General features: G+C 45.1%; 1 protein-coding gene across 2 annotated transcripts in view; it reads left to right on the forward strand.

Moving 5' to 3' along the window:
* Positions 1–27,033, forward strand: part of setd1ba (SET domain containing 1B, histone lysine methyltransferase a) — a 255,841-nt gene that overhangs the window by 103,842 nt on the left and 124,966 nt on the right. For both annotated transcript variants that reach the window (XM_072495222.1, XM_072495231.1), the window contains exon 8: positions 23,705–24,520. In XM_072495222.1, coding sequence (XP_072351323.1) covers positions 23,705–24,520 — 816 coding nt within the window. The remainder of the gene's footprint in view (positions 1–23,704; positions 24,521–27,033) is intronic.

The following is a 27,033-nucleotide window of genomic DNA, read 5'->3' on the forward strand; positions in this document are numbered from 1 at the left end:
CTCACTTCCCTCTGGGAGGCAAGTCTAGCGTTGAGGTCATCCAGTTTGTTCTCAATTGCTTGGACGTTTGCCAGGGATACGCTGGGAGAGGAGTCTTGAAGCTGCATAATTTAAGTCTCCCCTTCAGACCGGCGTGTTTTCCTCACTTCTTGGGTCAGCGGCTGCTCTTGGATGGGAGGGCTGTCTTTGCGTAAGGTAAGTGGTTACGTTCGCAGGGGTCGTGGATGATGGTGGCAGTGTCTGGCTCACTGGAGGGGGTTGTACGTGGGTTGTAACTGGAAAAGGTTAGAGATGTAACATGTTTTAAGCAAGTACAGTGACTGGAAAAGTTTGGGGTGGGGGGGGGGGGGTTGGTGTAGGGGAGGAGAGAACTATAAGGAAGGTATATGATGGAATGGAAGACAGAATTGTTTAAATGACAAAAATGTGAGGGTGCAAGGAAAAAGTGGCTGGTAATAGGATAAAAAAGATCAAAAGATAAGTCTAGAGGAGGTGTAAATGACAACATTGAAATAAATGCCAGTAACTGCTCTGTAGAAAAAATGGGATCAATGTTTCTGATTTTTAATTGAACTTGGTATTGAATCCAGAAGGCTCTAAAAGTCTAAAATAGAAAGGTGAGGTACTGTTCCTTGTGCTAACATTGAGCTTCATTCATTAGAACAGTGTAGGAGGTTAAGGACAGAGATGCCATAGAGTGAAAGTGGAAGTGACAATTAAAAGGACATGCAACTAGAAGGCTGGTCATGCTTGCACAAAGTGAACACCCAATCTGTGCTTGGTCTCTCTAGTGTAGAAGAGAACACATGGTGAGCTGCAGATACTGTTTGTTAAATTGAAAGAAATACAGTAATGGTTGGTTCCCCTTGAAGGAGTGTTTGGTACAGTGGATGGTGGTATTGATAATTCTGGCTGGAGTTGATGACTGGGATTGGGAGCCCTGGCTAGTTTTCTTTTCCATTCCTCGCCCCAAGGATGCTGAGTTTGTGCTTACCTGTCTAACGTCAGCTAATTGCAGACTGAAAATTGAACCAGGGATGTTCTGTATGTCTTGGTGTTATGTGGATGGTCTATCATGATCTTCCTTGCCAGCTCTCTTGCTTCAGTACTGATCCACAAACGGCTCATCAGACGACATGCTAGCTGAGAGTGAAATGACATGCGAGTCTGAGCAAAGTCGCCTCCCAGTTTGATTTCAATTATCAGCCATTTCTGATATTCTTAAAGTTTTCTCCAAGTTGTTAAGTATTTGCATGCAAGGAGGCAGCACGGTGGGGCAGTGGTAGCACTGCTGCCTCACGGCGCCGAGGTCCCAGGTTTGATCCCGGTTCTGGGTCACTGTCCGAGTGGAATTTGTACATTTTCCCCGTGTTTGCGTGGGTTTCACCCCCACAACCCAAAGATTTGCAGGGTAGGTGGATTGGCCACACTAAATTACCCCTTCATTGGAAAAAATGAATTGGGTACTCTCAATTTATATTTAAAAAGTATTTGCATGCACTTCCAATCATAGTATCAAAAATCAAAGCAATCTTGGGACAATACTGCATGGAATACTAATTCTACTTCAAATTTTAATTTTCTTCCCCCTTCAATTTATCTGCAGCTGAAGTTGCTGATTCCTGGTTGGATGTGGTGCCATTGTTAGTGGCCGTGCCGTGTACAAGTGACCACGTTAAATGTGCATAGTATTTGTTTGACTGTGGGAGATACATAATTGATGCAGATACTATTATGTGTAGGCACTTCCTCCAACTAGGTTTTGTGTTTAGGATTGTGAGCCCTGCCTAATTTTCCCCATTCTCACCCAAGAATGACGGGATCAGTTATTGTGCTCACCTTTATTAGAACGCAGAACATACAGGACATAAGGAGGCCATTCGGCCCATCGAGTCTGCACCGACCCACTTAAGCCCTCACTTCCACCCTATCCCTGTAACCCAATAACCCATCCTAACTTTTTTGGTCACTAAGGACAATTTATCATGGCCAATCCGCCTAACCTGCACGTCTTTGGACTGTGGAAGGAAAGCGGAGCACCCGGAGGAAACCCACGCAGACACTGGGAGAACGTGCAGACTCCTCACAGACAGTGACCCAGCAGGGAATCGAACCTGGGACCCTGGCGCTGTGAAGCCACAGTGCTATCCACTTGTGCTACCGTGCTGCACGGTACCGTACCTGTCACAGACCAGACTGCAGACTGAGAACTGAATCTGGGATCTTTTGGTCTGAATGGCTTAGTGTTACACGATCATCCTTTTCTGCCTTGCCAGCACTGACTGTTTTCAAAATCTTTCTCGATGGCAATCATTTTGACCAGTCTTTCGGCACCCCTCTTCATCTCTCCTCCCGTGGCTTGTTCATAAATTTTGATTTTTTTTTTTCAAATTGAAGCTGCTGTTGTTATTATAAAACAGAACACAATCTGAATGATGGTGAACAATTCCATGGGATATTTCGAAGTATACAATAAAGATTTTTGTGTAGTTATACTCTTATGACAACTTGGTAGTATTGAGTACTGTTCAAGGGTGGGAAACTGAAAAGGGAAACTCATGGCAGGTAAAACACACAACTGTCAAATTGCATAGTAAATGTTGGCACAACCCCAGAGGACCATAGACTGGTGGTGATTTAACCTGAGAGTCACCACACCTCGGGCGAGGAGCAAGGTTAAGAAGGTGGAGCCTTCCTTAATAACCTCCAGCAGTCCGGGAATTGGACCCATGCTGTTGGCATCGCTCTGCATCACGAACCAGCCAACTGGGCTAACTGACCCCCTTATAATATTCCACAGAAATTATAAGAACAGGAATAAGCTATACAGCCCAACCAGTCCCTGCCAGTGTTTATGCTTCTCATGAGCCTCCTGCTACATTATCTTATCCAACTTCATTTGCATATCCTTCTGTACTTTGTGTGCATGCCTAGCTTTCCATTGATATGCATCTGTGATGGGGCAGCACGGTGGTTCAGTGGTTCAGTGCTGCCTCACAGCGCGAAGGACCCGGGTTCAATCCCGGCCCTGGGTCACTGTCTGAGTGGAGTTTGCACATTCTCCCCGTGTCTGTGGGTCTCCCCCCACAACCCAAATATGTGCAGGGTAGGTGGATTGGCCAAGCTAAATTGCCCCTTAATTGGAAAAAAACAAACAAAATATTTTTTTTTAAATGCATTTGTGCTATTTGCCTGAACTAATGTGTGGTAGTGGGTTCCACATTCAAATAAATAGGCTTTTCAATCTATGCTTTATTGAATAGTACAGGCCCCGTCTAGTGGTACTGTGTGCAATCACAGCTCCAAATCACGCCTCCTCCAACTCATTATTGCCAGCTTAACACACACCCACAACACAACGATATCAAAACTAGGTCACATACACTAGACTGTATGTGAAATAGTCATTCAGGAGCGAGTCAAAGGAGCTAACCTAATTTTGGGTTTGTTACCCACCTAAGCTTCACTCTTGACATGTGTACACTCCTGTATGCTTCACCCAATGCCAGTGTTATGTAGTTACATTGTGTACCTTGTGTTGCCCTATTATTTTTTTTCTTTTATTTCCTTTTCTTTTCATGTATCTAATGATCAGTTGAGCTGCTCGCAGAAAAATACTTTTCACTGTACCATGGTACACGTGACAATAAACAAAACAAAAATCCAGCTGAATGTCTTAGTTTTGGTTTTCAGGTTTTTAAGAGACCCTCTGTGATTATCATCATCGTTAGAAGAGCGCTCCTTTTACCTCACTTCTCAAAAGCACTCAAAGTGATGAGTACTGCATTGATCATCATTTTCCCTATATGTCACTGTCATGATATGCAAACCTGCAGCTAATGAACACATAGAATAGGGCACGACCAATGAGCATACAGGACACTCAGGGGTGGTATCTCACTATAAAAGGGATGGGGCACTCTCACCCCACCTCTTTCCCCAGACCAACATCTACAGAGTGAGACAGGGTGTATCCTCAGCATCACACCCCAGCACGTGGCTTAGAGCAAGGCTGGTTCAGTTAGACTGAGTTACTACATTTAGACTAGCAAAGAGTCAAACTTATTGAGAACTGTGCTAATAGTTCAATAAAACACATTGAACTCACTTCAAAGTCTAGAGCATCTTTTATTCAAAACTGCATCAAGTGGCAGCTTGTGTTATTCCAAATTACATAACACAACAGTCACCATCTACTTCTGCAAGAAATGCGGCGACATTCTCCGACCCCCCGCCGGGTCGGAGAATCTCCGGGGGCTGGCGTGAATCCCGCCCCCGCCGGTTGCCGAAGTCTCCGGCACCGGATATTCGGCGGGGGCGGGAATCGCGCCGCGCCGGTTGGCGCCCCCCCCCCCCCGCTCGATTCTCCAGCCCGGATGGGCCGAAGTCCCGCCGATAAATTGCCTGTCCCGCCGGCGTAAATTAAATCGCTTACCTTACCGGCGGGACAAGGCGGCGCGGGCGGGCTCCGGGGTCCTGGGGGGGGCGCGGGGCGATCTGGCCCCGGGGGGTGCCCCCACAGTGGCCTGGCCCGCGATCGGGGCCCACCGATCCGCGGGCGGGCCTGTGCAGTGGGGGCACCCTTTCCCTTCCGCCTCCGCCACGGTCTCTACCATGGCGGAGGTGGAAGCGACTCCCTCCACTGCGCATGCGCGGGAAACTGTCAGCGGCTGCTGACGCTCCCGCGCATGTGCCGCCCGGAGATGTCATTTCCGCGCCAGCTGGCGGGGCAGCAAAGGCCGTTTCCGCCAGCTGGCGGGGCGGAAATTCCTCCGGCGTCGGCCTAGCCCCTCAATGTTGGGGCTCGCCCCCCAAAGATGCGGAGCATTCTGCACCTTTGGGGCGGCGCGATGCCCGTCTGATTGGCGCCGTTTTGGACGCCAGTCGGTGGACATCGCGCCGTTTCCGGCGAATTTCACCCATGATGTCTGCTCTAGTTGGTCCTTCATTCACTTTCTCTGTGATGGTGCAATTCTGACAAAAGTGCCGAATCAGAAACTGCACTGATATCACTTAAGTTCTGAACATAAATCCCAAGGGAAATGTTGAATTATGTCTTAATACTTTCTGCTGAACAAAGCCAACCTTGTATTGTGCAGTTTTTCTAATGTTGTCCAGGCGTTACGCTAATTTGTTCTTAAATGTGTGAACTTTGCTTATTGGAGTTATATTGTGCTTGTCCGTCTCCTTTCAAAACACATTGAAGGCTTCATTTAATTAGCACATCGAGTTGGGGCAGCACAGTGGCGCAGTGGTTAGCACTGTTTCCTCACGGCACCTAGGACCCAGGTTCGATCCCGGCCCCAGGTCACTGTCCGTGTGGAGTTTGCACATTCTCCTCGTGTCCGCGTGGGTCCCACCCCCCACAATGCAAAGATGTGCAGGGTAGGTGGATTGGCCACGCTAAATTGCCCCTTAATTAGAAAAAAAAGAATTGGTTACATTAAATTTTTTAAAAAAGGAATTTAAAAAATATTAGCATACACTTTCACCAACACCACCTGTTTCCCTTCTAATACCCCCATTACTATAACATACCACCCATTCACGTCTGAACAAAGAACAAAGAAAAGTGCAGCACTGGAAAAGGCCCTTCGCTCCTCCAAACCTGCGACGACCATGGTGCCCGTCTAACCTAAAACCTTTTACATTTCTGGGGCCCGTATCCCTCTATTCCCATGCTATTCATGTACTTGTCAAGACGCCCCTTAAACATCACTATCGTCCCTGCTTCCACCACCTCCTCTGGCAGCGAGTTCCAGACACCCACTACCCTTTGTGTAAAAAAAGCTTCCCTCGCACATCTCCTCTAAACTTTACCCCTCTCACCTTAAACCTATGTCCTCTATTAATTGACTCTTCCACCCTGGGAAAAGGCTCCTGACTATCCGCTCTGTCCATGCCCCTCATAATTTTGAAGATTTCTATCAGGTCGGCCCCAAAAGGTGAAACAAAGAAAGATTCCTGGTCACTGTTAGTTCTTCCCCCCACCCCCAAGTTAGCAGACAGCCTGCCGCCTCCATTAATCGCCTCCCAGTACCCCCTCTCCTCTTTTCACCACCCTCAGACGTTCTGGACCCATCACACTTAACTGCCCAACAAGTCGCAGCTCGCCCCCTCTCCCTTGGTTCTTATGCCCAACCATACAAATCAAAATCTAACCAAGGGAAGACAACTTCACCAACAACTACTAAGCCCGAAAATTAGAATAAACATGAAAACCGAACAGAGGATAGCCCCCTTATCTAACCATCTGTTGCACCATTACCCCAGCCCAACTCGTATCAACATGAACAGTAAAACCCCAACCACCAACCAGCCCACCCACACCCCTCAAACTGTGCTGAAACGCTGTTTAAGTGACCCAAAGCTTTCCAGTGCCTTTGTGAACACTGAGCAGAATGCAGCAGCTAATGCTGTAAAAAAAGTGGGCGGAATTCTCCGACCCCCGCCAGGTCAGAGAATTGGCGTGGCGCCACGCGAAAAGCGCCACACACCGCCCCGACGCTGGGACGCAATTCTCCGCAGAGCGGAGAATCAGCGCCGGCGCGGCACCGGTCGGGGTATGCGCCTACTCTCTGGCCCGGGCCGGCACGCCGATTCTCTATCCTGGAAGGGCCGAACGGCCGTCACAAAAAATCCGAGTCCCGCCGGCGCCGTTCTAACATCCACTGAGCCGGCGGGACCTCGCCGCTGAAGGGTCCGGGGGCAGCCTGTGGGGCGGAAGGGGAGGGGGTTCCGACTCCGGGCGGGCCTCCGTAGTGGCCTGGCCCGCGATCGGGGCCCACCAATCGGCGGGACGGCCTCTCTGGCTGGGGGCCTCCTTTCCTCCGCGCCGGCTCCTGTAGCCCTGCGCTATTTGGTGTCAGGCTCGGCGTGGGGAAGAAGACCACTGCGCGTGCACTAGTTGGCGCCGCCCCAACTGCGCATGCACGGACCCCGCAGCGCCGGGATCACGCTGGGATCGGCAGCTGCAGCGCTGTGCTAGCCCTCTGTGGGCCGGAAAATGGGGTCCCGGAACGGGCGCCGACACCAGAGTATAAAACACCCGTTTTTACGCCGGTGTCGACACTTAGCCGCCTGATTGGAGAATCCCGCCCGGTGTCTGGCTTATCTTCACCAACAGTGCAGTTCAATGAGGAGGCAGTTCAAATGAAAAACCACTCTGCATTTCTGAACAAACCGGGTTGGAAGATCTGGTCCAAAATGTGGAGCAGGGTTTTTTTGTGGCGCTGGGGAGTGGAAACGGTGACTGCCACTGATCGAAAGATTCAGGTGTGAGCCCGAAGTGTGAATATTGGCAGACTATTCAATTTCATTGGAAATGCAATTAAGTCTTTACACAACATAAACATGCACATTTGTAGCGGGCTATTCAGGAATTGGACCTAAGATTGTGTAAGTCTTCACCCAGCTGATCACAGGATTTAATAATTCAAGGAAGAAGCACATTGGGTACAAGAAATGCAGTGCTCTTCCCAGTTGTGTGGACTAAGTTGGGTTGTAAATCTCTGAAGTTGTAATGTCATTATTTTATTTTAAAGTCTGTGAAAAATGTGAACAATATTTCAAGTAAAACTATTGAAGCTCCTTATATATTGGAAGATAAGTGATGCAATGGTTTTTTTGTTTCATGAGGAAGTAAAGAAGCTAAATAATTTAAAGATTTTAGAATGTATCAACAGCTACTCAATTTGTGAGTGTACTACCCGTTTGTAAATTACTTATGCTTCGATCTGAGGAGTGGATCTGACACCTGATGTGCTGCAGTGTGTAACCTAGTGAACTTTTGAAGATAGCACAATTGCTTCACAGCTCCAGGGTCCCAGGTTCGATTCCGGCTTGAGTCACTGTCTGTGCGGAGTCTGCTCATCCTCCCCGTGTGTGCGTGGGTTTCCTCCGGGTGCTCTGGTTTCCTCCCACAGTCCAAAGATGTGCAGGTTAGGTGGATTGGCCATGATAAATTACCCTTAGTGTCCAAAATTGCCCTTAGTGTTGGGTGGGGTTACTGGGTTATGGGGATAGGGTGGAGGTGTTGACCTTGGGTCATGAGCAAGCTGAAAATTGATATTCATTACTCTTTCATTACTGCATATAATTGAATAGAATACAGAGAATATGTAATTTTTACACCATAAGAATTTATTTTTTGAGGAAAAAATAAAATACTCATTTTCAGTTATATTGTTTCTTTAATCTAGTTTGCCTCCTGAGGATGACTTAAGTACCTTGACAGGAGTTGTATTCTTTTAGTGACTACAAACATCTTCTATTACTATAATTGGGGTTGAAATCTCTACCATTGCATTCTCAAAAATAAACACTACAAAGCATAGTTTATTCCTTCTCCTCTTGAAATTTGTTGGGGTGTTGTTTGCCAGTGTCACAAAATTTGTATTTAGAATTTCAACTGCATGTTAATCTATAGTCCTATATTTTGATTTTAAATGCCATTTAACATTTAATATGTGAAATTCAAATCTGTGAACACAGTGCCTTCTCACCTTGATGCAGTCATTGGTTTGATTCCTAAAGCCAAACATGTAACCCAATATAATGTATGGCAGTAGGTTTCTATCATTCTCAGTTTGATTAGAAGACACATCCCATAACATTGGACCCTTATCTGAATGAAAAAGGTCCATCATTGTTGTAGTTTTCAATAAGTGGATTATGAGACCATCTTTACCAACTGACGTAGAAACATAGAACATAGGAGCAGATGAGGCCATTTGGCCCTTCAAGCCTGCCCCCCCCCCCCCATTCATTATGATCATTCAACTCAATAGCCTGGTCCCGCATCCCCCCCCCCCCCCATATCCTTTGATCCCCTTCACCCCAAGTGCGCTATATCTAATTGTTTTTTGAAAACATACTAATGATTTGGGCTCAACTATTTTCTGAGTTAGTGAATTCCACAGGTTGACCACTCACTGGATGAAGAAATTTCTCCTAATTTTTGTCCTAAATGGCCCACACTGTATCCTCAGACTGTGACCCCTGGTTCTGGACACCGCCACCATCTGAAATCATAGAATTTACAGTGCAGAAGGAGGCCATTCGGCCCATCGAGTCTGCACCAGTTCTTGGAAAGAGCACCCTACCCAAGGTCAACACCTCCACCCGATCCCCATAACCCAGTAGCCCCACCCAACACTAAGGGCAATTTTGGACACTAGGGACAATTTATCATGGCCAATCCACCTAACCTGCACATCTTTGGACTGTGGGAGGAAACCAGAGCACCCGGAGGAAACCCACGCACACACTGGGAGGATGTGCAGACTCCGCACAGACAGTGACCCAAGCCGGAATCGAACCTGGGACCCTGGAGCTGTGAAGCAATTGTGCTATCCACAATGCTACTGTGCTGCCCCAAATGTCCTTCTTGTACCTACCGTGTTAGAATTTTATATGTTTGTTTCTATGAGGTTTCTCTCTCTCTCTCTCTCTCTCTCTCTCTCTCTCTCTCTCACACGCCCCCCCCCCCCCCCCCCCCCCCCCCCATTCTTTTGAACTCCAGCGAATACAATCCTAACCAACTCAATATCTTTATAGAGTACTCAATTCTTTTTCTCCAATTAAGGGCAAATTTGGTGTGGCCGATTCACCTACCCTGCACACCTATGGGTCGTGGGGGTGAAACTCAAGCAAACATGAGGAGAATGTGCAAACTCCACACGGATAATGACCCGAGGCCAGGATCGAACCTGGGTCCTCAGCGCCGTGAGTCAGCAGTTGTAACCATTGTGCGACTGTGCCACCCTTCTACCCCCCCCTTCTTGAATAGTGGGGTTAAATTAGCTACCCGCCAGTCTGTAGGAACTGTTCCAAATCTACAGAATCTTGGAAGATGACTATCAATGCATCCACTGTTTCTCCAGCCACTTCCCTGAGTACTCTGGGATGTCGATTATCAGGCCCTGGGAATTCCCCATCGGCCTCCAATCCCATCAGTTTCCCCAACACCATTACGGCAGCACGGTAGCATTGTGGATAGCACAATTGCTTCACAGCTCCAGGGTCCCAGGTTCGATTCCGGCGTGGGTCACTGTCTGTGCGGAGTCTGCACATCCTCCCCGTGTGTGCGTGGGTTTTGCCCCCACAACCCAAAGATATGCAGGCTAGGTGGATTGGCCACGCTAATTTGCCCCTTAATTGGAAAAGGAAAATGAATTGGGTACTGTAAATTTATTTTTAAAAATGTAAAAGTAATGAAAACATTCATTTTCTCTGACACCAACAAATACATTCAAGTAAAGATGAATTCTAGAGTCAAAGCTTGCATTTGGGTTTTAACAGAATCACAAAAAAGCAAATCATGTTTTTAAATTAATATTTTAAGATCCAAGTGTTGCAGGCCTGATGTGTTTTCTTTTGCGGATCTTTGAAGATCAAAAAGGGGATTGCAAACTTCTTGGTTCCACATGGAGTTGTAGCTGAGGTTTCATAAAGATGCATCTTTGCATGTGAAGATAAATTAGTCAATTTCTCACTATCTGGGAATGATTGTATTGAGCAGGGTGCCTGTCGTCTTGTTGGATGATGGTCCCTCTTGTGTCTTGTTAGTCCCCAGACTCATTTGCCCATGGCTGGCCATTGGAATAATAAGTGGTGCTATCTGAAGTCAGTTTTGATCAGGTTACCACATGGTCAATGCACAAATGATTCAAAGTTGAAGCCATTGCTACACAATGAAAGATGAATGTTGGCAATTTGCATCTACATGTGATGAACTAGTTTCTCCATGCCTCTGTTAAGTTTTGAGTTCCACAGATAATGAGCCTGGGTTGACCATTGAATTTCAGCTTTGGTAAATACCCTGAAATAAAATCTGTAAGTTCCACGAGTGACACTCTGAATATCTTTTAACGGGATAGCCATACACTCGTTCACGTTTACATTTTAATCACTTTCCAGAGACTTGAGTTGGTTCTTTGCCTGTGCAGAAATGACAAAATGTTTTTGCACAAGCTTATGGTTATTAAAATAAAACCAGTTAATTGTATCTTAAAAGTTAGGCATATGACATGTCTTTACTGGGAGTGACATCAAATATTATTTCTCCACGCTATATCCTGAATTTAAAACTTCTATTCACCTCCATCTTGTGACGATTGGAAGAATTTATGAATATTGGCATCTAAATATTAGGACAAGTTAAGAGTTAAAAGCCTGGGGGTAACTCGGATGAGCAGGTTCTTCCCGAAGGGGGAGGACATATGTGGACAGTGCCAGGGAGGCCCAGCCCAACCACGCCTACATATTCTGGGCATGCCCCAAACTTGTCAGGTTCTGGGCAGCTTCTTCCAGGCGATGTCAAAGGTTGTGGGGTGAGGGTGGAACCATGCCCAAAATAGGCAGTCTTGGTGGTATCAGAACACCAGAACCCTCAATGGGGTGGAGGGCCGGCCCCCTAGCCTTTGCCTCCCGCTGAAGAATCCTGCTCGGCTGGTGATCAGCACCACCTAAAGCTGCCGACTGGCTGGTTGACGTGTTGGAATTTTTCCAAATGGCGAAATAAAATTCACCACCCAGAGGTCGGAAGAGGGCTGACACGAGATGTGGAGGCTATTCACCAACCTGTTCCAAGACCTGTTTGTAGCCAGCAGTCAATAAGCCAGGAGGAGGGGGGACCGACAGAGGTACCACAGACAAAGCAGAAGGAGAGGGAGGGAACAAGGCGACACAGAACCCAACCACACCCCACACGGGGTGGGGGGAGGCACGTCCTCTGGACCGAGAGGTTGTAAATAGAAATAAGCAAATAAGAACAACTTAGCACGAGGTAAAACATGTATCACTACGCTACCCAATAGGTTCAGGACTGATGAACCAGCGAACAAAGAAAATATACCCGATAGCAAGAAGAGGAGGGGGGCTTGCGGCTTGGGGAACAGGGGGGGGGGGGGGTTAGGAGAACAAGTCAAAAGCTGGGCACCTGTAAACTATAAATTGTAACTGATGCATATAGTTTTTGCGTATGTTTACTTTCATCCGTGTTATGTATAAAAAGAATAAACCTTAATAAAAACATTTTTTTAAAAAAAAGTCTGGGGGTATAGTGTGTTTGGCTGCAGTGCTCATGGTTTTAAAAAATGATTTTGTTTTACTTCTAGGAAACAGCAGGTGAAATTGACCAGAGGAATGTAGATTGGGGAGGTTCCTCTGTGCTTTTGCAGCCAGCAGTGATAATTTATTTCTCAGCTTGGGGAAATAAGTGGGTGGAGCCCAGGAAAGCAGAGAGACAGTGAGTTTGGAGAAGTATTGAGAGAGAGATGAGCTGAATTCTGATCTGCCTGACCCCGAGTCCACAATTCCTTCCTAGTAGGATAGTTTAAAAAGAGTAATATTTTAAAGTGGAGCAGTCTTGTCTGACGATAAGAGGCTGAAACAACCTAATTCAAGCAACTATTTGAAGATATTCAGCCAGAGTCTGAAGGGGTTCCACCGGAGCCAAAACTGTTTTATAAAGCAAGTATTATTCTATGCCCTGCTGATTTTGAAATGGATTAAGAGCTGTATGTTTCTGTTGTTTAATGGCAAATTGTATAGTTATGTTAATGTGGGTAATTGTAAGATATTCTTTTTAAGTTTTGTTTTAGAAATACCAAAGCCCTACTTTTGCAAGTAATAACTCCTTGAGTGGATCATTCTTTCCACACAATCTTAATATAATCTAAAATATTGGGGTTTCGGTCCAATATCCTAGTCACTGTTGGGGTCTGGTCTAGGATTGTAATAACTATTAGTACTAACAATGCTGACTAGAAATTATGTATCTACATCACATTGATAATTCAATTTGTAACGTTTTCCCTTCAAAACTATTAAGATCCTGGACCAGACCCCAACGTTGTCTAGGAAAGTGGACAAAAACCCCCAATATTTTATTTTAATTTTGTAAGACAGTGAGGAAAGGATACCTCACTCCAGGAGTAATCTCATGGAAGAAATAGGGATAGGATATATTAAAACAAGGTTTATTACTAACACAATCTGTCAACCCGGGATTCTTTCAAAACAGTACCAATACAGGTTAACTGCATTACATACCTATAGTATCTATCTGAAAATCCTACGTTCATCCCAAGTTACCATATTATGTCAAATTGATAATTTAGATACTTGGAAGTAATTGGAAGGAAATGGTCTGATTGAGGATTTGATATTACACTAGATATTGAACTAGAAAAATTCTAGTGCTTTCATCTGTCACCTGAACCCCATTTTAGCTTATGCAGGATGACATCCAAGCTAAAGAATTTGTTCTTGTATGTAATTTCCAATGTCCATTTGAGCCCCCCCCAAACCCCCCTCCTTATTGTTGATCTTCTTCCCCATCTCAATCATGCTTCTATTACCTCCTTCATGATCACCACTCTCGTGCTGTGGTTGAATACTCCTGTTGCTGGCCAGGATGCTAATTTGGCTGTCTGCCTGACAGGAAATGGAACAAAAATATGCTAATGAGTCCACCCGCCCTCATGAATACCAGGGGCCAATGGTCTTTCAACTGAAATAACATGAACCTAGCCTTGGAATAAGGACCTGGGCTGTTCTAATCTTATGCACGACTGCCCGTTTATGAACTTGGCATGCATGCCCCCATAAATTAGAAGGGATAGATTTTGCTTTGTCATCTTATTGCGTAATACTTGGTAGTGGAGAAACCTTCCGGTATTTTGATCACTAATGAGTTCCTACCTCTGCATTAGTGCAACACCATATCTTTGTTTAAATTAGTTAGATTAATGAGCAAAGTTCACAGCTTTTACACACTGTATACTGGAACAACAATTGTCTGGAAGTAAGTAGGTGATCCATATACAGAACCAGTTGGCTGCTAGGCAGTGCTAGTGATCCTTATAAATATATTATTAATGGAAGGCATTGATTTCTAGTTCATCAGTTGGTGTACGAATTGTTCAGCACAAGTGACCAGACGCAGTGGATTTGACAGATAAGCACAGGTTTTGATTACAAAAAGGGTATTCAACTTAAATGCTTGTTTGTATGTCACTGGAAAAAGATCTGTGTGTCCTTGCGCAGGTCAAGGACACACAGCCTGAGTGAGAGAGATACAGACCGAGTGAGAATTTGGTAATTTGGTGCAGTGAGGTAACCAGGAAAGGTAAGTGGTTCATCTAATTTTGCTGTTTTTCAGTTAAAAGTGCAGTGTAGATTAGTGTCTGATTGGCTGAAGCTGCCCCCACCCTAATTGCTGAGAGGCAGTTATCTGGCAGTCACCTGAGGCCTGTTAAGGGGCACAAAGGTACACATTGTATTCTTCTCTTTGAAGTTTTAGTGTGAGTCATCCTAAAGTCTGTATAAAAGACAGACAGAAAGCACACATTAGTAAGCATTGCGCAGGTCAAGGAGACACAGCCTGAGTGAGAGAGATACAGACCGAGTGAGAATTTGGTAATTTGGTGCAGTGAGGTAATTCGGTGAAGAATGGGATAAGGTGCTTTTTCCCTACTGTTTTGTTCTCTCTTTCTTCGGGCCTAATTTCGGGAGCCGTTCGGAGGAGGAGGAGCAGTCTTTGTGAGTATAAAAACCTAACGGAAACTTCCTGTTTTCCAGTTTTTTTCCCCAAAAGAGGGAAGCTGTGATCTGAGTGGTTGATAGCAAATCTGCCCCAAATTTAAAAAAAAAAAACACAGCTAAACTCATAAACTTAAATTAAACTATTAATTAATTAGTGATGGCTGGTCAGGTGATGTGCTTGAGCTGCTTGATGTGGGAGCTGGCAGATCCCATTGCGAGCTGCAGCGACCACATCTGCAGTAAGTGTTGGCTGCCCGAAGAGCTCTGGCTCAGAGTTGATGAGCTGGAGTCTGAGCTTCAAACACTGAGGCACATCCGGGAGGGGGAGACTTACCTGGACACTGTGTTTCAGGAGGCAGTCACACCTGTCAGAGTAAGTAGTTTAAATCCTGCCAGTGGCCAGGGACAGCAGGGTGTGACTGCAAGTCAGGCAGGTAAAGGGAACCAGCAGTCAGGAACTCAGGAGCCTCAGTCCTTGACTCTGTCCAACAGGTATGAGGCACTTGCTCCCTGTGTGGATGGCGAACAGGGCTGCAGGAAGGATGAGTCAGCTGACCAAGGCTCCATGGTTCAGCAGGCCATTCAAGGGGAGGGAGTAAATAGGCAAGTTGTAATTGTAGGGAATTCTATTATCAGGGGGATAGATAGTATCCTTTGTGAGCAGGATAAAGAGTCCCGCATGGTATGTTGCCTGCCCGGTGCTAGGGTGCGGGACATCTCTGACCGGCTTGAAAGGATACTGGAGAGGGAGGGGGAGGATCCAGTTGTTGTGGTCCATGTCGGTACCAACAACATAGGCAAGTCTAGGAAAGAGGACCTGTTTAGAGATTATAAAGAGCTAGGATTCAAATTAAAAAACAGGTCCTCAAGGGTCATAATCTCCGGATTACTGCCCGAGCCACGTGCAAATTGGCATAGGGAGGCAAGAATAAGGGAAGTTAACACGTGGCTGAAAGAGTGGTGTGGGAAAGAGGGGTTCCGTTTCATGGGACACTGGCATCAATTTTGGGACAGGGGGGACCTATACCGTTGGGATGGTCTCCACCTGAACCGAGCTGGGACCAGTGTTCTGGCGAAAAGAATAAATAGGGTGGTCAATAGGACTTTAAACTAAAGATTGGGGGGGAAGGGAAAGTCAGGGAACCAAGAGGTGAAGTAATCAGTGGGAAGCGTAGCTGCTTAGGAATACAAAAAAGCACGAAAAGACAGAACTCGGGAGAGATTACGATAGTCCCCATCTCTCAAAATATGACAGTGTATGGAAAGGCTCAGTAAACCAAGGTCCACCACACTAAGAAAACAAAAAGGGACGGTCAATAGAGAATTAAAGGTGCTATATTTAAATGCGCGCAGTGTACGGAACAAGGTAGATGAGCTTGTGGCCCAGATTGTGACTGGCAGGTATGATGTGGTAGGCATCACAGAGACATGGTTGCAGGGGGTTCAGGACTGGCATTTAAACATCCAGGGATTCACAACCTATCGAAAAGACAGGGAGGTGGGCAGAGGGGGCGGGGTTGCCTTGTTATTTAGGAATGAAATTAAATCAATAGCACTAAATGACATAGGGTCAGATGATGTGGAGTCTGTGTGGGTAGAGTTGAGGAACCACAAAGGCAAAAAAACCATAATGGGAGTTATGTACAGGCCTCCTAACAGTGGTCAGGACCGGGGGCACAAAATGCACCACAAAATAGAAAGTGCATGTCAGAAAGGCAAGGTCACAGTGATCATGGGGGACTTCAATATGCAGGTGGACTGGGTAAATAATGCTGCCAGTGGACCCAAGGAAAGGGAATTCATTGAATGTTTACAGGAGGGCTTTTTGGAACAGCTTGTGATGGAGCCCACGAGGGAACAGGCCATTCTGGACTTAGTGTTATGTAATGAGCCAGACTTGATTAAAGATCTTAAAGTAAGGGAGCACTTAGGAGGCAGTGATCATAATATGGTAGAATTCAATCTCCAATTTGAAAGAAAGAAGGTAGAATCAGATGTAAAGGTGTTACAGTTAAATAAAGGTAACTACAGGGGCATGAGGGAGGAACTGACGAAAATCGACTGGGAGCAGAGCCTAGTGGGAAAGACAGTAGAACAGCAATGGCAGGAGTTTCTGGGAGTAATTGAGGACACAGTGCAGAGGTTCATCCCAAAGAAAAGAAAGGTTATCAGAGGGGGGATTAGGCAGCCATGGCTGACAAAGGAAGTTAGGGAATGCATCAAAACAAAAGAGAAAGCCTATAATGTGGCAAAGAGTAGTGGGAAGTCAGAAGATTGGGAAGGCTACAAAAACAAACAGAGGATAACAAAGAGAGAAATAAGGAAAGAGAGGATCAAATATGAAGGTAGGCTAGCCAGTAACATTAGGAATGATAGTAAAAGTTTCTTTAAATACATTAAAAACAAACAGGAGGCAAAAGTTGACATTGGGCCGTTCCAAAATGACGCTGGTAATTTTGTGATGGGAGACAAGGAAATAGCTGAGGAACTAAATAAGTACTTTGCGTAAGTCTTCACAGTAGAAGACAGGAGTAATATCCCACCAATTCCGGAGAGTCAGGGGCCAAAGTTGAATATGGTAGCCATCACAAAAGAGAAAGTGCTAGACAAACTAAGAGGTCTAAAAATTGATAAATCTCCGGGCCCAGATGGACTACATCCTAGAGTTCTAAAGGAGATAGCTGAAGAAATAGTGGAGGCGTTAGTTATGATCTTTCAAAAGTCACTGGAGTCCGGGAAAGTCCCAGAGGATTGGAAAATCGCTGTTGTAACCCCCCTGTTCAAGAAGGGAACAAGGAAAAAGATGGAAAATTATAGGCAATTAGCCTAACCTCGGTTGTTGGCAAGATTCTAGAATCCATTGTTAAGGATGAGATTTCTAAATTCTTGGAAGTGCAGGGTCAGATTAGGACAAGTCAGCATGGATTTAGTAAGGGGAGGTCGTGCCTGACAAACCTGTTAGAGTTCTTTGAAGAGATAACAAATAGGTTAGACTAAGGAGAGCCAATGGATGTTATCTATCTTGACTTCCAAAAGGCCTTTGATAAGGTGCCTCACGGGAGACTGCTGAGTAAAATAAGGGCCCATGGTATTCGAGGCAAAGTACTAACATGGATTGACGATTGGCTGTCAGGCAGAAGGCAGAGAGTTGGGATAAAAGGTTCTTTTTCGGAATGGCAACCGGTGACGAGTCGTGTCCCGCAGGGTTCAGTGTTGGGGCCACAGCTGTTCTCTTTATATATTAACGATCTAGATGACGGGACTGGGGGAATTCTGGCTAAGTTTGCCGATGATACAAAGATAGGTGGAAGGGCAGGTAGTATGGAGGAGGTGGGGAGGCTGCAGAAAGATTTAGACAGTTTAGGAGAGTGGTCCAAGAAATGGCTGATGAAATTCAACGTGGGCAAGTGCGAGGTCTTGCACTTTGGAAAAAAGAATAGAGGCATGGACTATTTTCTAAACGGTGACAAAATTCATAATGCTGAAGTGCAAAGGGACTTGGGAGTCCTAGTCCAGGATTCTCTAAAGGTAAACTTGCAGGTTGAGTCCGTAATTAAGAAAGCAAATGCAATGTTGTCATTCATCTCAAGAGGCTTGGAATATAAAAGCAGGGATGTACTTCTGAAGCTTTATAAAGCATTAGTTAGGCCCCATTTAGAATACTGTGAGCAATTTTGGGCCCCACACCTCAGGAAGGACATACTGGCACTGGAGCGGGTCCAGCGGCGATTCACACGGATGATCCCAGGAATGGTAGGCCTAACATACGATGAACGTCTGAGGAGCCTGGGATTATATTCATTGGAGTTTAGGAGGTTGAGGGGAGATCTAATAGAAACTTACAAGATAATGAATGGCTTAGATAGGGTGGATGTAGGGAAGTTGTTTCCATTAGCAGGGGAGACTAGGACCCGGGGGCACAGCCTTAGAATAAAAGGGAGTCACTTTAGAACAGAGATGAGGAGAAATTTCTTCAGCCAGAGAGTGGTGGGTCTGTGGAATTCATTGCCACAGAGGGCGGTGGAGGCCGGGACGTTGAGTGTCTTTAAGACAGAAGTTGATAAATTCTTGATTTCTCGAGGAATTAAGGGCTATGGAGAGAGAGCGGGTAAATGGAGTTGAAATCAGCCATGATTGAATGGCGGAGTGGACTCGATGGGCCGAATGGCCTTACTTCCGCTCCTATGTCTTATGGTCTTATGGTCTATCTGTCAATGGGAGAGGCAGCTGTATTACAATTATGGATTATCCTGGAATAAGCTATATCCTGTATAGTGCCCAAAATACAGTCTGGGCAGAAATTTAGTCCTCTACTGCATTTAAAAAAAAAAGAATCCGCATTCTTCTATTTACATAATCATTCTTATTAATTAACTCCTACTGTAAAAGCTCTTTGGAACAATGCCCTTTTGGGGGTCAGGATAATGATTTGGTTTCTCGGTGAGAAATGTGACATTTTAGTAAGGAAATATGAAGACCATGCTGGCTCCAAGCCACAACAACAGCAGGCTAGTGGGTGGTATTCCAGACTTCTCTTCAAAAGAAAATACAAGCTGCATTGATAGAAAGGCACAAGAAAGATGATCTCAAATTATAGTATTACTACAATCACCAAAGAGTCTGATGATGTTTAAAAAGAGCTTTGAACTTCTAGTTAGTAGCTAAAAAGAATGATGCAACAAGGTTTCACGTTTTAAGATTTGTGTTGTGATAAATGACTAAAAACACAAATGAAACACTTTTTAAGGCAACTTATATGTTTTTTAAAATTTAGAGTACCCAATTCGGGTTTTTTCCCCAATTAAGGGGAAATTTAGCATGGCCAATCCACCTGACCTGCGCATCTTTGGGTTGTGGGGGTGACACCCAGGCAAACACGGGGAGAATGTGCAAACTCCACACGGACAGTGACCCAGAGCCGGGATCAAACCTGGGACCTCGGCGCTGTGAGGCAGCAATGCTAACCACTGCACCACCGTGCTGCCCATGGCAACTTATATTTTATACTTATCAACATTGTACTCTCCACAGAATTACAGTCCTTATAGTAAACAGTCCACAGTCATTTCCAGCTTCCAATACCGCCATGTTGTCCTGTTTCACCAGCAGTAAATGAAAGTGACCGTCTCCAGGCACTTGGTGCTTTCCTCCGTTGTCGGGAGAGTTTCCGAAATCCACTACCAGCAGTAAAGACTTCTCTGACCCCCCCACTGCTTTGATTCCTTTGATGGCTGCGGAATCTAGAGACATTCTTCCTCCCTCCCACATCTGGCTTTGGTGCATGTCAGCCCGCAAAGAACCTGCAGCCTCTTCTCTCTACTGACCACACCAACTGCTGTTCTTTTACCTTCCTTCTCTCTCTTCAAGTCTATGAACTGTAAGTGCAACTGCCCTTGTTTTTTGCTCTTGGGTATGAGATCCTTGCACTTTACTCCACAGGCCCCTTGATTTCTTTGCCTGGCTTTGGAATAGTCATATGAACCCCATGGTTTTCACCTAAATTTAAAGACACAGGCTGGCACTTTCTGGTCATTCACAACCCGCCGACAGCACACCCCTGCCATGGTTTTCCCAGCGGTGAGGGGTGCATTCAATGGGAACCCCCATTGGCAATGGTGGGACCAGTAGATCCCACTACCAACCAATGATGGGTCACCTTTGCTGTGGGTTATGTGGAAAAACCGCATAGTTGTAACATGGTGGACTGAATAACTCAGAGAGAGATATGACATTTTTAAAATTTGCACAAAGATATTGTTGGGTTGTATTTCGTGTTGAGGATGTTTGAGTTGTTGGGTATTTTTGGAAATATATGAGTACTGTTATAAGGAGTTTGATGAGCCTCTGTAAAATTGGGTAAAAGTAAATCTTGGATTCTAATTCTACTGCATTGTGGGTTGAAAAAGAGAAATCGTAGACATTTTAAAAAACTTAAAATGTCTTCTGTTCGTCAAAACGATAGGGACAAGTTAGTGTAAGCAGCCTGCTCGCTATCCCATGCTGTCTTGTAGTGCACTGTAACTGCCCATGCAAATGTAATTTACTTTTATTTTATTTATTTTATCTTAAAATCAGAGAATAGAATGAAACAACAGAAGTATTAGCCAATAAAAACTAGGGATGAAGAAGCCTTCCCTATGTCCAATCGTATCTTGACATCATGCTGTGTAGAATCTTTGGTGACTGAATTGATACCTGAACATGTGTTCCCATTGATCATTGCAAGCTCTGTACTGTGGGCTGTAAATAGGCTTGTCTGTTAGCTTACTGGCCCATGAAATTCCAGTAACCTTTTTGTCTGTGGGCGACATGGTGGCGTAGTGGTTAGCACTGCTGCCTCGTGGCGCTGAGAACCCAGGTTCGATCCCGGCCCTGGGTCACTGTCCGTGTGGAGTTTGCACATCCTCCCCGTGTCTGTGGGCCTCACCCCAATCTAAATGTGTGCAGGTTGGTGGATTGGTCACGTTAAAATGCCCTTTAATTGGAAAAAAGAATTGGGTACTTTAAATTAAAAAAAAAAAAAAACTTTTTGTATGTGCATTTATCAGCAGGAATGTTTCTTTCAATTTTATATATGGCATCATTGTATGCACCTCGGTGATTAAGTCCCCATTAATAAATGTGCGTTTTGTTATTGGCTTTGCTGGCAATGAAGATTGTGAGAGAAGCAAAACTGGCTGCCAATTCGCCAGCACCAATATACACAATTGCACAAAGTCAAAATCTATCTCATTTAGCACTTTGGGAACTTTGTGAACTAATCACATTCAAGATTAGAAAATCAATTTCACAATATACAATTGCACAAGTTGGGGGATGTGAGAAAGAGACATTTTCTATGTGAAAATATCCAAAGCTCTGCATAAGTCATTGTATATTACATAAGCTGAATACAGTTTTTAATTAGTTTGATACGGTGTTGTGCACTGTTAATGAATACACAGAACTGAATGTGATGCTGAGTATTGGATTGTCTGCTTCAATCCCATTATTGATTCTGTTCCTTTATTAAAATAACGCAGTACAAGCTCCAAGACAAGTTTAATTTACTGGCTAATATAAAATCCTTCTTTCTTGGTCCTCAACAAACCTGTTGTATTGGAAGCCATGATGCCTTAAGACGTTGACTTTGCGTATCTTTCTTCTCCCAGCGTGATGTTTAATGAGGTTCACATTAATATTAATGCAGATGCTTCCTGTCAAGTTGTTTTATTCTGGATGTTGTCAAATTCCGATAGGTTTCCCAAATAGAAATATAGGCCGGGATTTACCAACCCCCCCCCCCCCCCCCCCCCCCCCCCCCGCCACATGTTTTTTGGCGGCAGAGGCAGGGGGATCTATCAGTTCCGCCGGTGTCAACGGGATTTCCCATTGACTGCACTCCTTGTCGCTGGGAAACACGTGCGCCGGCGTAGGACTGGAATTTCCCGCCTGCGTGAACAGCCGGTAAATCCCACCCTAAACATTTCCTTATTAGCCAATCAATACTAAACATCACAATGTAAACCAAGCAATACCTTTTTAAAAATAAATAAATAATGGGATGTGGGCATTGTTGGTTAGGCCAGCTTTGTTGACCGTTCCTAATTGCTTTGAGAAGGTGGTGGTGAGCTACCTTTCTGAACTGTTACTGCCCACTGTATGTAGGTACGCTCACAGTTTGCTGTTTGGGCAGGGAGTTCTAGGATTTTGATCCAGCAATAGTGATGGAACTGCAATATAGTTCCAAGTCAGGTTGGTGTTTGAGATAAAACGAAGACTGCAATGAATGGGAAACATTTGAGGACCATGTTTAGAAGTTTACATAAACGTCCTAGGCATTATTTAGGATAGCACGGTGGCACAGGGTTAACACTGCTGCCTCACAGCACCAGGTTTCAATTCTGGCCTCATGGGGACTGTCTGTGTGCACACTCTCCCCGTGTCTGCGTGGGTTTCCTCCCACAGTCCAAAGATGTGTGTGTTGGGTGGAGTAGCCATGATAAATTGCCCTCCGTTTCCAGGGATGTGCAGGTTAGGTTATGGTGTTATGGGGATAGGGCGGGGTGGACCTACATAAAGTGCTCTTTCGTAGGATCAGTGCAGACTCGATGGGCCAAATGGCCTCATTCTGCACTGTAGGGATTCTATGATTGTATTATTTTTTTCTAATAAAGGGGCAATTTAGCATGGCCAATCCAGCTACTCTTCACATCTTTAAAAAAAATACATTTAGAGTACCCAATTCGTTTTTTCCAATTAAGGGGCAATTTAGCATGGCCAATCCACCTGCCCTGCACAACTGTGGGTTTTTAACATAACACAGAATTAACAGTGCAGGAGGAGGCCATTCGGCCCATCGAGACTGCACCGGCTCTTGGAAAGAGCACCCTACCCAAGGTCAACATTTCCACCCGATCCCCATAACCCAGTAGCCCCACCCAACACTAAGGGCAATTTTGGACACTAAGGGTAAATTTATCATGGCCAATCCACCTAACCTGCACATCTTTGGACTGTGGGAGGAAACCGGAGCACCCGGAGGAAACCCACGCACACACACGGGGAGGATGTGCAGACTCCGCATAGACAGTGACCCAAGCCGGAATCGAACCTGGGACCCTGGAGCTGTGAAACAATTGTGCTATCCACAATGCTACCATGCTGCCGGGTTGTGGGGGTGAAACCCACGCAAACACAGGGTGAATGTGCAAACTCCACACAGTCAGTGACCCAGAGCCGGGATCGAACTGGGACCTCGGCACTGTGAAGCAGCAGTGCTAACCACTGTGCCACCGTGCTGCCCTTACTCTGCATATCTTTGGGTGTGACATGGGGAGAATGTGCAAACTCCACAGGGACAGTGGCCCGGGGCCGGGATCGAACTGCGCCACCCTAATGCCTTTATGATTCTATGATTAATTCCTACAAATTTATGATTTGAGATCAAGCATACTATAGAAAGATGAATTACTGTTTTCAGTTAAAATATTTACAATTTGTATCATGTTCAGTTCAACAATGATCACTATTTCAGTACAAGAAAAATAATGTGATAATTTTAAAAGGTCCTATAATTTTGCATATACTATATAACCTTACATATACTTTCATTAGTTTTTTTTTTTAAGAATGTGCGATTATTAAAATTATTTTAATTTCCTTGTTTCAACAGAGTCAACAGTCATCAGGGGAAGACATGGAGATATCAGATGATGAAACAAATATGAGTCCAATAACCAGTGCAGAATGTTCGGATACTATTGTGGTCAGCTCCTCTGCTTCTGCTATACCCATACCACCACCAGGATTTCATCCACTCCCCCCACCACCTCAAACTGGATTTCCATTGCCGCCACCGCTTCCTCCCCCTCCCCCACCACCACCAACCCATCCTGCTGTTGCTGTTCCACCTCCTCCACTTCCTTCTCGACCAGACTTGTGCCCTCCTGGTGTGCCACCTCCACCCCCTCCGCCACCCCCTCCACCGCCACCACCGCCGCCGCCTCCTCCTCCATTGCTTCCCCACCTTCATCCATTCCCTCCCAATATGTATCCAATGATGTCCATGGACCTAATGAACTGCATAGGCAACCAATGGGGGAGCATGCAAATGTCTTTTCAGATGCAGACTCAGATGTTGAGCCGTATGATGCAGGGTCAAGGGCCATCTCTTTACCCACCTTTCATAGCTGGTGGAATGAACTTGCAATTTGGAAATATGCAACCATACCGCCCATATCTAATAAATTCAAGTCTTGCTCATGGTCAGCAATGGACTCCTTTGCCAAAGTTTGATCCCACTGTCCCACCGCCTGGTTATGAAGTCAAGAAAGAGGATCCTCACAAAGCCACCATTGATGAAGTCCTTCTGGTGGTTATGAAGGAACTTAAAAGCATAATGAAACGCGACTTGAATCGCAAAATGGTTGAGATGGTGGCATTTAGGACTTTTGATGAATGGTGGGAGAGGAAAGAACGTAAAGCAAAGGTAAGCTACTCTTTTTGCAGTTACATTTTGGCATTGAAATCTTTCCTGTATTTAGAGGTAATGCTGACATTTTTTTCTTGTAATTTTCATAATATGAATTTTGTCATTGTCCCTGTTACTTACTATTCACCATACTTTTAATACTTTTTACTGCACAAAGAGTTTGCACATGAATAATACCCCTGGAGTATACACAGGAATATCTCTCTCCCTTTTGCAAGGCATGTTTAATGTTGGAACTGGAGATACAGAATTACCTTCTTAGACGCTGCTACATCGGTATGATACATAACAGGCCGGTAACAAATCTCACAGTTTACTGACAGGTACAGAGTGAAGCCCAATACACACACGGTACCAGAGACAGACAGGTACAGAATAGAACCATAGAATCCCTCCAGTGCAGAAGGAGGCTATTTGTCCCATCACACCTGGACACACAGGGCAATTTTACCTTGGCCAATCCACCTAACCTGCACGTCTTTGGACTGTGGGAAGAAACCGAAACAGCCAGAGGAAACCCACGCAGACACAGGGAGAAAGTGCACACTCCACACAGTCAGGCGCCCAAAGCCGGAATTGAACCCGGGTCCCTGGTGCTGTGAGGCAGCAGTGCTAAGCTAATCACAGTGCCACCATGCTGCCCCAAAAGGTACATCCTTCTTAAAATAGATTCTCCTATTGAAAGCTTATATAGGCAAGAACTTGCACTTGAATGTTTAGATTGCTAGGTGATTAGTTAAGATATTGGAGCCCAGACTCTTTGGTTGGTGTTATCATAATTCTGACATTAATTTATTTAGTATTACAATAGAAACCCAGGCCTGGATACCCTATTGGGTGATTGTGATCATTTGGTTTGAATTTGTGCTTCGTATGCTCAGGACCTCAAAAATAGCCGGCTGCAGCCTTTCTGAACTAAGAATTAAATTGTTTCATAATTAAATATTATCCTTTTTATGTTGCTGATCGGCACAAAGTTAGCACTGTTTAATAGAGCAAAAAGGTCAACATGACCACACTCAACATGAATAGATATATATTAAATCAAAGAATTATCTCATTTTAGGACTGTTGCATGGTTTTTAAGTATTCACTTGGTTGTTTCTTGGGATTGTGCTAGTTGCCAAAGGTCTAATTCTTCACAGGTTTTCAACAATATTTTATTACTCGAGTGTGATGGTTTCCAGGTGCTCAGTTTGACAGCTAATGTACAAAGTTATGAAAACCATGCTAATAGTTTGGCTACTGTGTGAGGCATACTTATCAATGAAAGAAATGGACGAGAACACATTAACTGAAACAAACAGGAAATTATCAGATGAGGCTATTGCTAATCCCTTGCTGTCTCAAGATATTTTTTATTTTTACTATGACCATAAGATGTAGGAGTAGAAATAGGCCATTCAGCCCATTGAGTCTGCTCATTCATTCAATGAGTTCATGACTGATCTGATATTGAGTCCTCAATTCCACTTTCCTGCCTTATCCCATAATCCTTGATTCCCTTACTGATTACAATCTGTCTATCTCAGCCTTTTAAAAAAATATATATATATTTTATTCAAGTTTTTTGGCCAAACATAACAATACGTAGTGTTTCTTTTACACAACAATAAAGCAATATAAATAACCGTGGCCAGTTTTAAACAAATAAATAAGTAATATATAAACAAAAACAAAAAACAAAACTAAATGGCAACTGCCTTGTCCAAAATAAATACTCTCCAAAAATACAATCCAACAATCCAATATACAATTACATATACCAACTACATGTACAATAACATCCCTGAGAGTCCGTCCGATTCCTCCCCCCCCCCCCCCCCCCCCCCCTCCCTGGGTTGCTGCTGTTGTCTACTTCTTTTCCATTCCTTCTATCTTCCTGTGAGGTGGTCGACGAACGGTTGCCACCGCCTGGTGAACCCCTGAGCCGAACCCCTTAACACGAACTTAATCCGTTCTAACTTTATAAACCCTGCCATATCGTTTATCCAGGTCTCCACACCCGGGGGTTTGGCTTCCTTCCACATTAACAATATCCTGCGCCGGGCTACAAGGGACGCAAAGGCCAACATGTCAGCCTCTCTCACCTCCTGCCCTCCCGGCTCTTCTGCAACCCCAAATATAGCCAACCCCCAGCTTGGTTCGACCCGGACCCCCACCACCTTCGAAAGCACCTTTGCCACCCGCACCCAGAACCCCTGTAGTGCCAGGCATGACCAGAACATGTGGGTGTGATTCGCTGGGCCTCTCGAGCATCTCGCACACCTATCCTCTACCCCCAAAAATTTACTAAGCCGTGCTCCAGTCATATGCGCCCTGTGTAGCACCTTAAATTGTATCAGGCTTAGCCTGGCACACGAGGACGATGAGTTTACCCTACGTAGGGCATCAGCCCACAGCCCCTCCTCAATCTCCTCCCCCAGTTCTTCTTCCCATTTCCCTTTCAGCTCATCTACCATGATCTCCCCCTCGTCCCTCATCTCCCTGTATATGTCCGCCACCTTACC

The sequence above is a fragment of the Scyliorhinus torazame genome, chromosome 1 (genome assembly GCF_047496885.1).
Source record: "Scyliorhinus torazame isolate Kashiwa2021f chromosome 1, sScyTor2.1, whole genome shotgun sequence".
NCBI lineage: Eukaryota > Metazoa > Chordata > Chondrichthyes > Carcharhiniformes > Scyliorhinidae > Scyliorhinus > Scyliorhinus torazame.